Raw genomic sequence first — 14,919 nt, 5'->3', positions numbered from 1 at the left:
GAAACTCAATATGACACACTCCATGCAGTGGGTCTCACATTCATGCAGTGGGGCCCACATCCATGCAGTTGAGTGTGTCATGTTGAGTTTCATGCTACATTTTTCATGTAGTGTATTAGTTTTCTTCTGGGAAATACTTGAAGTACGTACCTCACCAAGTCTCGATTATCGATTTTCTCACCTATTACATGAAGACCGTTCATGATCTCCTTGAATCGCTCATGCATTTGGCTTACCATCTCGTTGGGTTTCATGGTGAAGGTTTAGAGTTGTCCTACCAAGAGATCCCTCTTGGCTCATCCTGATTCGCTTGTACTTTCATTTAGTTCGATGAGCTTCTCTCAAAGCTCTTTGGCCGAGTCGAATGGTCGGACCTTGCTCAATTGTTCTTTAGAAAGCCCGCATTGCAAGGTGGTTGTGGCTTTTGTGTTTGCCTGAGCCTTCTTACATATATCCTTCGACCATTCCTTTGTAGGGAGAGGAGCTCTAGAAGCGTCCTTCGATTTTTCAAAGTCATCTACAATACTAAACCAGTTTTCAATAACATTCATCAAATAATATCCATTCTATCTTTCTAGTAGGCAAAATCAATACCGTCGAAGTAGGGAGGTCGTGCAGTACTGTATCCCTCTTGAAACGCCATTTGATTTTCAATTGAGTGTTAGTTCAGCGAAAGGGACCTGCTCTGATACCACTTGTTGGGACCGGTGCGTTCGCTAGAGGGGGTGAATAGCATTTTTTGTCTTTACTTGCAAAATTATCAGCGGAAGCACAAATAATACAAGACGAAAAAGATCAACGCTAACCCATTCAATTTACTTGGTATCCACCTCTTACGAGATAACTAATCCAAGAATCCACACACAGCACACGACCTTCCACTATAAAACTTCTCCTTCTCAAAGAACTCTTTGAACGTGGAGAAACCTTTATAAATCGATCTCTTCTTTTCACAAGATGTGTAGTGAAGTTTAGAGGAAGAGGAATGAGAGTTACAAGGATTGGAGTTCGTGCAAGAATGAGAGAGAATGAATCATTCCTTCTCAAATCGTCAAATTATGTTTTTATGAAATTCTCGTCATCAGTCGACTGCTCCCTGAGCCAGTCGACTGATGGGCTTCAACGGCTAATTAATTAGCGATTAATTCTCCAATTGTCAGTCCAACGGTCATCCATCAATCGACTGATCCTCCACCAAGTCGACTGACGGCAGTCGACTGTGTAAGGACCTTGTGAAGCTAGAAGGGGGGTTGAATAGCTTCTCTTCGAATTTTCGTCGATGAAGGAAAGACTCTCTTCACTCCCTCACAACTCTACAATGCTAACAAGAGTATTTTACTTGGTATCCGCCTTCTTGAGGCGACTAATCCAAGGATCTTCACTGAGTCACTCTTCCACTATTCCTCTCCTTCTCGGTCAAACCATCGAAGGCTAAGAAACCTTCTTACACCAAGTTACACCAGTTTACACAAATCAAGCACACGAATGAAGAAGAAGGAAAAGATGTTTACACAATAGATGGCTTCTTCTTCTTCACAAGATTGCTCCAAGCTTTTAGGGTTGATCACCAGATCACTTCTTGATCACTAGAGCACAGGAGCTTGGAGCTTCAAGGGTTGTGAGTGAGTCTTCCACGAAGTGCACTCACCTCTTATACCAGTTCAATTTTTAAGTCACCAGTCGACTGGATTTACCACTCCCGTCGACTGATATGGTCAATCATCGAAAACGGCTACTGAACTGCTGATATCAAGCCTGATTTTTGTCAGAATTCAAAATCCAATTGACTGAATTTTTCCCTCAGTCGACTGATTTTGACTTCAGTCGACTGGTATGGACGACCAGTCGAGTCATTCTGGCTTCTGTTCGCTTCTGAGTTTCCTCAGTCAACTGGACTTAAAATTCAGTCAACTGAGATCAAAATGACTCGACTGGCCAATAATTCAGTCGACTACAAAGGCGTATCAGGCGTAATAACTTGGTGCCAGTCGACTGAACTTACCCTTCAGTCGACTGACATCAGTGAAAAATGGTTGAAATGAAATCTTACCGAGTTCTTTCCTCGCTTGATCAAGACTGTGATCGTCGACCTTCTTGATCTTCATTTGCCTTACCTCGTAAGGACTTTCCCATGCCAAGAGTCTGCTCCCCGACTCTCTTGGACTTTTCTTTTACCTTGCCTCCGGTCTTCTCACCCGCAAGGACCTTCCATGCTTGATCAAGACTCTGGTCGTCGACCTTCTTGATCTTCATTTGCCTTACCTCGTAAGGGCTTTCCCGCGCCAAGAGCTCGCTCCCCGACCCTCTTGGACTTTTCTTTTGCCTTGCCTCCGGTCTTCTCACCCACAATGACTTTCCATGCCAAGACTCCCTCTTGGACTTTCCATGCCAAGACTCCCTCTTGGACTTTCCACACCAAGACTCCCTCTTGGACTTTCCTTTTGCCTTGCCTCTGGTCTTCTCACCCGCAAGGACTTCCTCATGCCAAGACTCCCTCTTGGACTTTTCCTCCACTTACCTTACCTCGTAAGGACTTTCCTGTACACTTAACGCACATGTTAGATATCTCATCTTGTGCTCTGAGATTTATTGGTGTCAAACATCAAAACATAACATATGGGCATGATTGCACCAACAGACTGGTTCAAGTAAGTTAGTCGACCAATCTTGCTGTGTGCTTCTCGATCAAGTCACCAGTCGACTGATGGCAGTGTCAGTCGACTGGTTAAGCTGAAAATCCTCTTTCAGCTTCCTTCTTCATCCCTTAGCCTTAACGCAAGCCTTCAAACGTCTTCTACAAGCCTCGTGCTCTTCCTTGCACTTGCTTGAGACGTTTTCCTCAAATTCGTCGTGCTAAGTTTCCCTTTGCCAAGAGGTCGTGCCTCCAAGACTTCACCTTTGCCAAGAGGTCACGCCTCCGGAACTTCACCATTTGCCAAGTCTTCTAACTTGGACTTTCCTGTGAACTCAATTCACACAAGTTAGATCACCAACATTGCCTAACTTAAACTTATTTTAGCTAAACATTAAAATCTAATTCCACTTGGGGCAAGACTGCACCAACAAGGTCGGATCTCGACATTCTCATTACTTGGGTAGCAATAAGACATTGCTAGATGTCATTTATTGCTTATATATTTAAAATGTTATTTTAGATACATTGTCAATGTTATGAGAATCTATTAGGTCATATACAAAGAACATGTTGATTTGGAGATGAGTATATTTTAGTTTGACTAAAATATGATGGACCCTAAAATTATATGGTTAAATCTAATCTAAGTTAGACTCAAATGAATCCAACTATTGGATTATTAGATTAAGTCTAATCTGAAATAGGCTCATTGGATTAAACTCAACCACTAAAAAAGATTAACATCCATTAATAGAGATTAATGGAGTATTGATGAAAAAGAGAGCAAAAAGCAAAAACCTTTTGTATTTATTGGATGACTCTTTGTATTCATTGGATGACCCTTTGTATTCATTGGGTGCGTATAAAAGGTCAATTTTATGCATTTGATCGATGATCACTTCAAATCTCCTCTTTTCTACTCTTGGTAAAACCATCCAAGTTACTAGCACAATGAAGGTGATTTTTCTCCAAAGGCTAAGTTCATGCAACGAACAAAGGATGTGTTCATGTGAATACCAAAGAGGCACGATCATTTTGATCGTGCTGAGATCTACCGAATCAAGTTGCTGTCGGGATTGTTATGTTCATGCAACAAAGGTGACAACTCGATCAAACATGTATATTATATTCACATGGATCTTTGGAGAGATCAATTTTGTTTCGCTATATTTATTTATTATTTTTCACAAAAGATCCCTACAATTGTTGCTGCTGAACATCTACACTATTTTGTATTCATTGGTTGACTCTTTGTATTTATTGGATGCCCCTTTGTATTCATTGGATGAGTACAAAAGGCCAGTTTTATGCATTTGGTGGATGATCACTTCTAGTATCCTCTTTTCTACTCTTGGCAAAATCATTCAAGTTGCTAGCACAATGAAGGTGATTTTTCTCTGAAGCCTAAGTTCATGCGATGAACGAAGGACATGTTCATGTGAATATCGAAGAGGCACGACCATTTTAATCATGCTAAGATCTACTAAATCAAGTTGCTGCCAAGATTGTTCTGTTCACGCAACAAAGGTGACAACTCGATCAAACATGTATATTAAATTAGCATGGATATCTGGAGGAATCAATTTTATTCCATTGCGTTTATTTATTATTTTTCACAAAAGATCCCTACAATGTTGCTGTTGAACATCCACACTATATTAGTCCACTGCCCCTTCTTGACAGCGAACCATACGACCTTAGAATGGAGGTCTGATTCTCTGTTCAAACCGATTCGTATCATCGGGTTGCTTTGAGCCGTCGGATACGAAATCGGACCATAGGTTCTCTCTTGGATCACTTGTCTCCTCCCTTTGACTAGTATCTCAATGGAAACATGACACATGACTTAGAGAGGTCATATCAAGGAGATCTTAGTGTGGATACGAGTAAAGACAATCTTGCTCAAGGTTTCTAGTTGATGTTATTTTCACTCTGCATCATTCAAAAGGTATAAAATTATTTATGTTTTATTTATGATTATATTTGTGTATGTATGTTTCCTTGGATGAGTTTTTACGTAATTAGTGATAAATTTGTTTATTATGCTTCCGTTGCCATGATTTATGAAATCAATATTTTAAATTATGCATGTAGAAACCTAACACAGACACTAAGATAAGCAAAAGAGATTCGCTTTGTACAATATAACCATATAGAAATGAGAATCTGCCAGCCAACTCCAAGCTTGACTGTAGAACATACTCAATGGACTGCATACAATCGGACAAACAGTGGAGAACTGAGACATCATAAGGTATGATTTGAGAGCATTCCAGAGAAATAACTTATGGGCATTGATAGTCAATACTTACAAGGTCTCTTGGGATTTATCTAAAATTAAATTAGATCAACTCTTTTTTGAACTTGAACTCCACGAGCAGACTAACCCAAGCTAAGCCAAGAAGGGTTTGGCTCTTTTTGTAGGACAATTAAAAGAAAATAAGCAAAAGGAGAAAGTTGAACCATAGTCGGAGGAATTTGAATCTGATGACAACGATGAGACCACCATTGAATTAGTCAACCTTGTACAAAAGCCAATAAAGAGGGAAAAAGGGTTCGACACACATGAAATCAAGAAGGTGGTACGAAGCAAGAAGGGATCAAATCAAAGCTTCACTCAGAAGTCAGACTCGACCTGCTACGTGTGCAACCAAAAGAGGCACTTCAAAGATGATTGTCCCAAGTTGAAAAATAAGAAAAATCAAAAGACAAAGAAGGCACTCAAATCAATGTGGGATGACTCTTCATCCTCCTCCTTCGAAGAAGAGCATCACAACCACCTAGTAATGATGACTAGAACTGAGTCCAAGTCCGAAGTGAAATCCGATGCTGAGTCTAAATCAAGCCATAGATCTGTATCTATATATTTCCGAAGGACCTAACCTCAATATAATCTAAAATGTAGAATCTAATCTATTTAGTGTAATTTCATATCTAACTCATAAATTAGAAAAATCTAACATGTCGGTCAAATCACTCCTAAAGGAGATTGAACTCCTCAAGGAGGAGTCTAACTCGAATTTGGTAACTGATCAAGTTCAGGTTGGAACCTCAACTCAAGTCCAATAACTTGAGGAAGGGAATTCCCATATGAAAGGTCAGGTAAACAAACTACAAGGTTCATTGGAAAAGTTTGCTATCGAATCCAAAAGCCTAGATATGCTTCTTTGATCTCAGTAAGTCGTATACAATCGAATCGGACTTGGATTCAGGTCAAAATATAATCAAAGCCAATCTTACATGTCTTTAGTAAATCGAAATAATAGACCTAGAGTCCAAGCATGGATTCCTAAGTCAAACTTGAGCAATCAAGTTAGACTGAACTAATATTGGGTCTCCAAGGATTATATCCACTATCTAACTAAACCTTATCAGGGTCATGAGCCAAGGGGAACCAATAGAAAAACCATCTTAGTTTGTTAAATTGATTGCTTTTTATGCTTAGTTTTTTGCTTTTAATCATAGACTGAATCTAGGCTAGATAAGGATATAAGATTGATTGACACTTGCCCAATCTAGTACCAGGATGGGATGAGATAATAATATGTTAGAAAAGCTTGGTCTAGATAGTCAAGTGGGGTAACACGTACCCTACTTAGTCTGCTTAGTTAAGTGAAACTAACTGAAGCTACCTCACCACATACTAAACTAGTTAGATCAAGATTTTTCAATTGGTTAGCTAAATATTCAATTTCACGAATCAGCTTTGTCTTAGAAAGTAGTTATTGCTCCAACACCCGAGAAGACCCCCTGTGCCTCACCATGATCTAGAAGTTGAAATCTGAAATGTGCACTTAGTTAATCAACGGTTAAACTTGAATTTAACACAAGGTCAAACATTCCTTAGAATTCAAACTAAATTAATAAAGATAAAATTGATACCAATCTCACAAAATCTGTAAGGCTCTCTTGTAAAAATCTATAAATGAGAAAGATGGATTTAATGTACATTCTAATAATCAATTTTAATCTAATCTAAAACTAACTCAATTAATTAAAACTAAACTTTAAAGTAATTAATCTGAACCAATATAAACTAATTCATTAAATCAATTTAATTTAATTAATTAATCCTTAATCAATTAATTTTAATTACTCTAAAATTAATAAATTTACTTAATTAAAAAATTAAATATGAAATTAAAACATAAACCACTCAATTAAATTCTAAATAATTAAAACTCAATTAAACTTTAATAATTAAACTTAATTAAAAACTCTAAATAATTAATTCAACTTTATCTTATATAAGTTTAACTCAAACTTAATTCAAAGTCAAACTAAATTAAGTTAATTAATCCAATTAATTTAATTTAACTTAATTAAAATTTATTAATTACAACTTAATAATTTTAATTTAATAAATCTAATTAATTTAATTAATCCAATTAATTTAAGTTAACTAATTAATTTAATTAAAACTTATTAATTACAACTTAATAATTCTAAATTCATAAACTTAATTAAATAAACCTTAAATTTTAACCTAAATTAAAAGCTCAAATTCAAATTAATCAAAACTTAATTTAATGAATCTAAACTTAAAGCTAATTAATCTAAACTTAAATTTATTTAAATCCATGAGTTTTCATGCCCTAGACAAAACAACTTAGTTGAATGAAAGAATATAATATTATAAGAAGCAGTTAGAATTATATTAAATGAATATAACCTAACCAAACAGTTTTAGGCTAAAGCCATTAATATGACTGTTATATTAAAAATTGAATCCTAATTAACAAACTACATAATGAAATCCCATATGAACTTTATTACAACCAAATACCTAATCTAAAATATATTAGGGTATTTGGATGTAAAGTCCACATACTATACTAAGAGGGCACATAGCTTGTGGTGACATTGTATTTAACTATATTGAGTCCAAGTCAAAGTTTAATGGACACCTTCATAAAATTCTTACCTGAAGTTGTGTTTAGCACACTCAAAAGATAACTAGGAATGTATTCAATAGAGTAGAATGTTTTTAAATCATTATGCTTATGGTTTTCAAAACTTATATTTTTCAAATCATAGGTATTGAATGGACTTATCCTAGGTATTATCATAGAAAGCATAAACCCATAGTTGTAGACAATCAACATCTCACAAGCACATTAGGATTATTTTACTTGTGTATTAAGATACTTAGAATAGTATGGAATGCTTAGGGTCAAGTCTGAATTTCAGATGTTTATGTCAGTACATCATCATAAATTTGAGTTAAAAATAAAAATTAATATTGATCAAGTTAAGTGATCTTTCATAGTAAATGATAAATTAAAAATTTACACTTAACTTAACTAACTTAATCTAAAGTTGTTATCTTATCATAATTAGCTAGCACAAAAGTTAGATATTTAACAATGATAATTTAATAGATAATTTATTTTTAAATATTATATTTTTCAAAATTAGTCATTTTTCAATTTCAAATCATGCATGCTTGGACCCTTGGATCTTTTTGTTTCCTAATTTAAATATCTATTATTTCAAGATTTAAAGTTCTTCATTATCAATATTTTTTAAATTATTTACTTCTCTTGTCAATAAAACTCTATCTCGTAATCTTTCTAAACGCTCCTCTTCAAAGAGTTTCTGGTATTTTACTATTCTATTTCAAAATTTCCTTTTAAAAATGGTTTGGTCTGGCTTGTTTTAAAAAAAAAAGCTCTCGCTTTTTAAAACTACTTTTGAAAAATATCTCCTTTCTAAAATCTCAAAAATTTCTCTCTCTCTCTCTGATTTTGACAATAACCCACTCTTTGACTTATCACTCACATTTAGATATTTGGAAAAGGGCGAGAAAAAGAGAAAGTTAAACAAATAATCTTTCACCTAACTGTTGGTAAAATTCAGCGGGAGAGATCAAATTAAGGGGAGAAAAAGAAAATGTTTTTCAATGAATGACATGGTGGCTAAAGAGTACTATTTGATAAGAAAAGGATTGAAAGCTCAAGGAACATGGAGGGCTGTCTGCATGTGCCAATATGCTTCATTAAAAAGATGGTGGTCCAAGAACAATACCTTTCCTTTGCTTTCCTTGGAATTTGTCTCCATATTGAAAAAAATTGACTTCTCTCATTCTTTCTGCACCATGAATCACAAAGACAGTATTTTTTTCCAACAGATGCCACTCACAAGGAACCATAACTTCAAAACAAAAACTAAAAGGTAATTAAAGTGTTTTACAAGTTGCAATATAAACTTCAGTGATTGAGGGGAAACAACCTCTGTGAATGTTGTTCAGCACTTGGAGTTTCAGAATTTCACTTCAACTAGTGCCTATCTTCATGAATGCAATGGAAGTTTGTCTCGAGATTGGCATAATGCAAAATTTAGGTTCGCGAAGTGAAGGTTGATGAAGCAAAAATGATATTAAGAAGGGATGAAGTTGGGCAATTTGTTGTCTAGGTTCTAGAATTTGGTAACTTTCGTAATCTTATCGATAGATTATTAAGAAGTCCATTATTAAGGGGACCATTCACCTCATTAATACCTCTTTCTTATAAAGAGAAGACATATGTTCTTCTCCGTCGTGGCTAACTGCAGTTTCTCGATTTAACTCCTCACAGATAGTTGTGGAGCTGACCGTGTGAGGTCGTTGGGGTAGCAGATTCCACCTTTTTTGCATAAGAAGACACATGTTTATCCAAATGTATTAACATAATATATAATTAAAGTTCGAGTGCATAAGGAGGGAAGGAGAAGATGGGGGAAGGGTGAAATGAAGTTCGGACAATTTTTCTTCAATACTAAAAGGAGCCACAAAGGGGTAGAAGATGATAGTTAGAAGGAACAACATCAAAACAAATGAGGGCCCTATAACCTCTAAAAAATCTACCCAAAATGGGGCATCGCAACAACTCACATGTCAAGCCACCCTATCTTTGGTCCACTATTGATTGATTCTTAGAATGTGACAACAATAACAATCTACATAATAAGAGTACTTCCTTTAAAATTATAAGGAGACAAACGACGCCACTAGGGATTCAAAAAGATGCAACTTAACCGAGGAGTCCATCATGTTGTAGGGCAAAACCAAATGGAAAAAAGTAGAATTCTTGGATCTATTGAAGTTGGAGAGGGTGAATTAGAAATGAAATAACAAGATTTGGAAGAAAATTAAGAGGGAAAAAAATATAGGCTATAGTGTCATCAACATAGGGGATAAAGCTCGATACTAGCGGTCTAACCCTTAATCAACAATGGGCATGATAACATATCACAAAGGAGATAGGAAGATTAAGAAATAAGTCTCCTTAAAAACGAGGACTCATCATTCATTGGTACTGTTTAAGCATTTGAGAATTTGAAAACTACAACACAGATCTCAATAGTAAAATAAAATTTGCAATGAGTGGAAGAATGTGTTAGATAGGAAACTAAATTGAGGAATTGGAGATAGGTGGTTTTGTGAGTGTGAGGGCTAAATATCGACGTGATCTTGTTAAGTTTATCTAGTCCCCCACACATTCTAAGTCACATTATTGCTTTGATCCAATATGATATTCATCGTGAAGAAGGAAAGTGTAGTGTGTTTCATTATGTGTGTAAGAAGGGGATGGGGTTAGTTTATTATGGAACACTTAATTAGCACCTTGATATCGACATGACCTTTCTGAGTTTATCATGTGTCTCATACATTCATAGTCATATTATTAGTTTGGTAAGGAGGGCTTATCGTGGGGCACTCGACACCTCACTAAGTTCACCACATCCTTCATGCATTCATAGTCATATTATTTGGTTTGGTTTGATACGATATTCATACTTAAGGAAGAAATTAAAGGTGTGTTTAATTAGTTCCTGAACATAGTTGATCTCGATGTAGATAAAGTAAAGTTTATTCAGCCAAAGATATATACATAATCTGTAGGATTTCATTCTCCTATTTTCCTCATGATGGAGCTCCTCTAGTAGTCCTAATGTCAAAGCCAATGATGGTAGTGATTTAGATGGCGAGCGCCATTGAGTGGATATTGGCCCATGCTAGGGCTTTCACCATGTGGTTTATAAAGAACTTATCCATTCAGTGCGAAAGTTAATCCAATTTATATCCTTATGAGATCTAATAAGTAGGAAAGTTGCCTATCCCAATGAGATGTGATGGAAAAGGGCAATTGATCGATCACATTATTATGTAAATTCCTTAGATAAATGAATAGTGAATCATGTGGTCTTTGGTTGGCATAATCAAGTGGCTAGTGACATACTCTAGGGCTTCGTCTGAGGAGGATACCATAAGGAAATCATTCTTTGTGAAAAAAGTGAGGATACTCTAGGGATGTTTTCTTTAGTGAAGAAGTATTTTTTTTTTCTTTTGATATTCTTATAATTATCGCTATTATGATATTTTTAAAGTTAAATTCCTCCCGATAGGATTATTATATACATTTAAACTCTTGCTAATCTTTAACAGATAAATGTGATTATAGATAAACTATATAATGACAATTTTGTAATTAAATGTAAATGGTCATAAAAAACTATAAAAATGTGAAATGTTGTACAATAACTTAGTCTTCATGTATTGTTCTAATGCTCTTATCGATTTTAGTACGTAATTATTACAAATAGTTACTCCTACTTGACTTAGTATGAAGATTATCATTTCAAATAAAATGTAAAAATGCAAGTATATACCAAAAAACATCAACTTCTAGCTATTTTGTTTAAATTTCTAACTTTTTAATTACTGCTTTATATAAAAAAAATTATTATAAACTCCTATATTAGTTTATTTGTTATATCAAAAGTCTCCAATTATTTTATCAAAAAATCCCTAAAGAAATATATAATTCCACTAAAAAGACACTCTTTTAATTTTTAAACCGAATAATTCCACTAAAGTATTCATATTATTTAAACCAATCCAATAAACCTCAGATTTCCTAATCGATTGCTATGTCCCACTCATGATCCCTGCAAATTCTCTGTAAATTTGGCAATCCCTGAGAATTTCAGGCCTGCACCGTAACTCTGCTGGTCCAGCCATTTTCACCGTCGCCGGTAACGCTCCGGTAACTTAACCTTATTCCCTTCTGACCACAGCACTGACAGTATAAGCAGTAGCATCTCCACTTGGCCGAAGATAGACTTCAGTTACGGTTGCAGAAGCAAAAGTTAGTTCTTCTTCTTCTTCCTCCTCTTCTTGCATAAGGACATGACTCTAAGGCCATGATGTCCGACATGGTGCAGGAGCAAGTCGACGAATCTGCCACTGTTCTTGAGCAACCTCAAAAAATTAGCCTTCGCAGGGCCTTAGTGGACCTCGTCAATCTCCTCATCTCCTCCACCTACACTCTCCGGTGCTTCCAGTCCAAATGGCAACTCATTCGCCTCAAGCTCGAGCAGCTCAGCTCCTCCCTCGCAGCCGCGGACCACTCTTCGCACAGCTCCCGGATTCTGGACTTGCTGCAGTCGGTAGCTGCCACCGTGGGCGAGGCGCAGGGGTTGGTTGTCCGTTGCGCCGACGATTCCTACAGCGGGGGGAAGCTTCTGCTCCGGAGCGACCTCGACGTGGTCGCTGCTAAGTTGGACGCCCACCTGAAGCGACTCGAGGAGGTCTACGCCTCTGGGATTTTGACGATTGGCCGAGCCATCGTCGTGTCGCGGCCGGACGCCGGCGCCAGCCGCGAGGACATTCGGTTTTACGTGAAGGATCTTGTGTCCAGATTCAGGATTGGGGATGTGGAGATGCGGGTGCGGGCCTTGAGCGCACTCAATGAAGCTCTTCGCGAGGACGACAGGTACGCTCGGATTCTGTCCATGGAAGTCGCTGACGGCTTGGCTTCCCTAGTCACCCTGCTCGAGTACTGCGGGAGAGGCGACTTGCAAGAGGAGGCTGCGGAGGCGGTCGCTGCCGTGGCTCGCTTCGACTCGCACAAGGCTGCTCTCGTCACTGCCGGAGCCATCGCACCGTTGATCCGCCTGTTGGAGACGTCGGGAATAAGCATGGTTGCTAAGGAGCAAGCGGCGCGCGCGCTGAAGACGCTGACGGAAAATTCCGACAACTCCTGGTCGGTCTCGGCGCACGGCGGCGTGCCGGTGCTCCTCAGCATCTGCAGCGACGAGTCAAGTACCAGCGAGCTGGTGCGTTCGGCCTGCGGCGTGCTGCGGAGCATCAGCGGCGTGGATGAGATCAAGCGGTACATGGTGGAGCAGGGCGCCGTAGCGACCTTCATAAAGCTCGCCGGGGTGAGCGACGAAGTGGCGCAAGTGCAAGGCATCGAGCTTCTGCTCGCCGTCGCCTTCGACGGAGAGCAGGACACTTCGGCCAGAGAGGGCGTGCTCCGGGCGTTGGTTCGGGTGCTCGACGCCGGCTCACCCAAGGCGAAGGAGGTGGCGCTGCGGGCGATCGAAAACCTCTGCGTCTCGTCGCCGAGCGCAGCGGTGGCGGACCACCTGGTGGTCTCCGGCTTTCTCGACCGCGCTCTGCTCTTGCTGCGGGGCGGCGAGGTCAGCGTCCAGGAGGCGGCGCTGAAGGCGGTGTCGCGCCTGGGGAGCGCGTCGGAGGCCATGAAGAGGGCGATGGGGGTCGCGGGGTTCATCCCGGAGCTAGTGCTACTCCTCGAGGCGCGGTCGTTCCAAGTGCGAGAGATGGCGGCGGAGGCGCTTGCCGGCGTGCTCTCGGTCCACAAGAACCGGAAACGCTTCGTGAAAGAGGAAGAGAACCTGAACCGTCTGCTCCGGCTGCTGAACCCGGAGGAAAAGTCGGCCACCAAGCGGTTCCTGGTGGCGGCGCTCGTGACTCTGACCGACAGCGCCACAGTTCGGCGCAGGATCGCCGCGTCGGGCTGCGTCGAGCACCTGGAGAAGCTGGCAGAGACGGACGTGGCGGAGGCCAAGAAGCTCATCAAGAAGCTGTCCTCGGCCAACAGATTCACAGCCATCTTCGCCGGAATTTGGGGCTCCTGAATTCTAACTCTTCTCCATCTTCCTAACTACTCCAAACTTGGCTTTCAAATCTCGAAGAACATCAATTCTTTGTGTAAATATTCCATCCTTCAATCAAGAAAGAAAGATGCTTCGAAAAATCTATAACAAACACATCCATCTTTTGAATGCAATTAACTAACTGATCCAAATTCAATTGATAAGAAGATGAATGAGTAAGAAATTGCAGGAAATGGAGATTGGGATGGAGGAGCTCGCGAGGGAGAGCCGGGGACCGGGTTCACGTGGGCAGTTCCACCACCTGACAACATGCAGCTCACTTGCTGATCATGCAAATCCAAAGCAACTGACAAATTTAATGTTGTCGTTTTGGATTTTCCTCTCCCCTCTCATCATTAAAGATTAATTATTTTCTTGCCAATTAATTAATTTACTTCCTGCAGGGACTAGCTGTCGATGAAGTTTTCATGTCCAGGATCATGTGATCAGCATACAGTATTCATTCATGATTGTACCAACAAATTTTGTATGAAAATAAAATATTTATAAATTATAATGCTTATCCATGACCTCGCTCGCTCATACTAATCCAATTGCCCTGATTAGTTTGCCTGCCCTAATCCGCACTTCAGTCATGAAATGATCGACTAGTTAATTCCGTACTTGGTTGATTCACACGAACCTACTACACCAGGCAAGACCATGCTCATGGGTTGAAAGATACAAGAATACAGTATTAAAAATGCAGAATTTAAAACATAAGACTGTTTGATTCAGAAAAAATTAGACTTTCTAATTTCTGTTCACAGTTTCAAGAAAAAGGATAGAGGAAAGCAAGATATTTTTAAGATTTCAATCAATACTGACAAGAAATCCGAATTTTATAGTAATCACAATAGGAAAATAATTGAAACTTTGGAAGTCCTAAACCAATGAACAAGAATGTTACATAAATGCTCGAGAAGACAGCATTAAAGAAGACAACATACAATGCCTGAAACTAGAGACAAAAAAGCTAACGATGGAATAGTTAATAAATTCCTTTGCTTTCTATTAGTAGGGAATATTTAATAGTCTAAAGAAAAAAAAAAGCCAGAAGAAGTCAAGTAAGCCCTTGGCGAACTGGTTGGTGTGCACTGCAGAACTTCAGAACAAGAGCAACCGAGCCAACAAGAAGTCAGAGAAGAAACTACATCACAGCCGCAACTACGAAGATCAAGCAGACAGCGGAAGCCAAATCCTAGGTATGCCAATGCAGCATTAGCTGAATAAGATCAAGTTAGAGAGCTACTGACTTATGAAGAAGCATCTCAGAGTGTCGATTGGCAGAGGGCTAACTGACCTTCCACAACCAACTGCAAAAAGATAGAAAAAGGAAAACA

General features: G+C 38.8%; 1 protein-coding gene across 1 annotated transcript; it reads left to right on the top strand.

Moving 5' to 3' along the window:
• The first annotated feature begins 11,712 nt into the window (after positions 1-11,712).
• LOC141824944 (uncharacterized) lies at positions 11,713-13,641 on the top strand. The gene has a single exon (XM_074712293.1). The coding sequence runs from the start codon at positions 11,819-11,821 to the stop codon at positions 13,556-13,558; it is 1,740 nt and encodes a 579-aa protein (XP_074568394.1). The 5' UTR covers positions 11,713-11,818; the 3' UTR covers positions 13,559-13,641.
• The last annotated feature ends 1,278 nt before the right edge of the window (positions 13,642-14,919 follow it).

This window comes from Curcuma longa, chromosome 3, assembly GCF_044706935.1.
Source record: "Curcuma longa cultivar G26 ecotype Majalengka, Jawa Barat chromosome 3, ITB_CL_G26_1.1, whole genome shotgun sequence".
NCBI classification, from domain to species: Eukaryota; Viridiplantae; Streptophyta; class Magnoliopsida; order Zingiberales; family Zingiberaceae; genus Curcuma; species Curcuma longa.
Note: the sequence above shows the minus strand (reverse complement) of the source record. Positions and strands in the feature narration are given on the sequence as shown.

Excerpts from the sequence above, each read along its gene's own strand:
- LOC141824944 (XM_074712293.1), top strand. The coding sequence starts at position 11,819 with ATGATGTCCGACATGGTGCAGGAGCAAGTCGACGAATCTGCCACTGTT.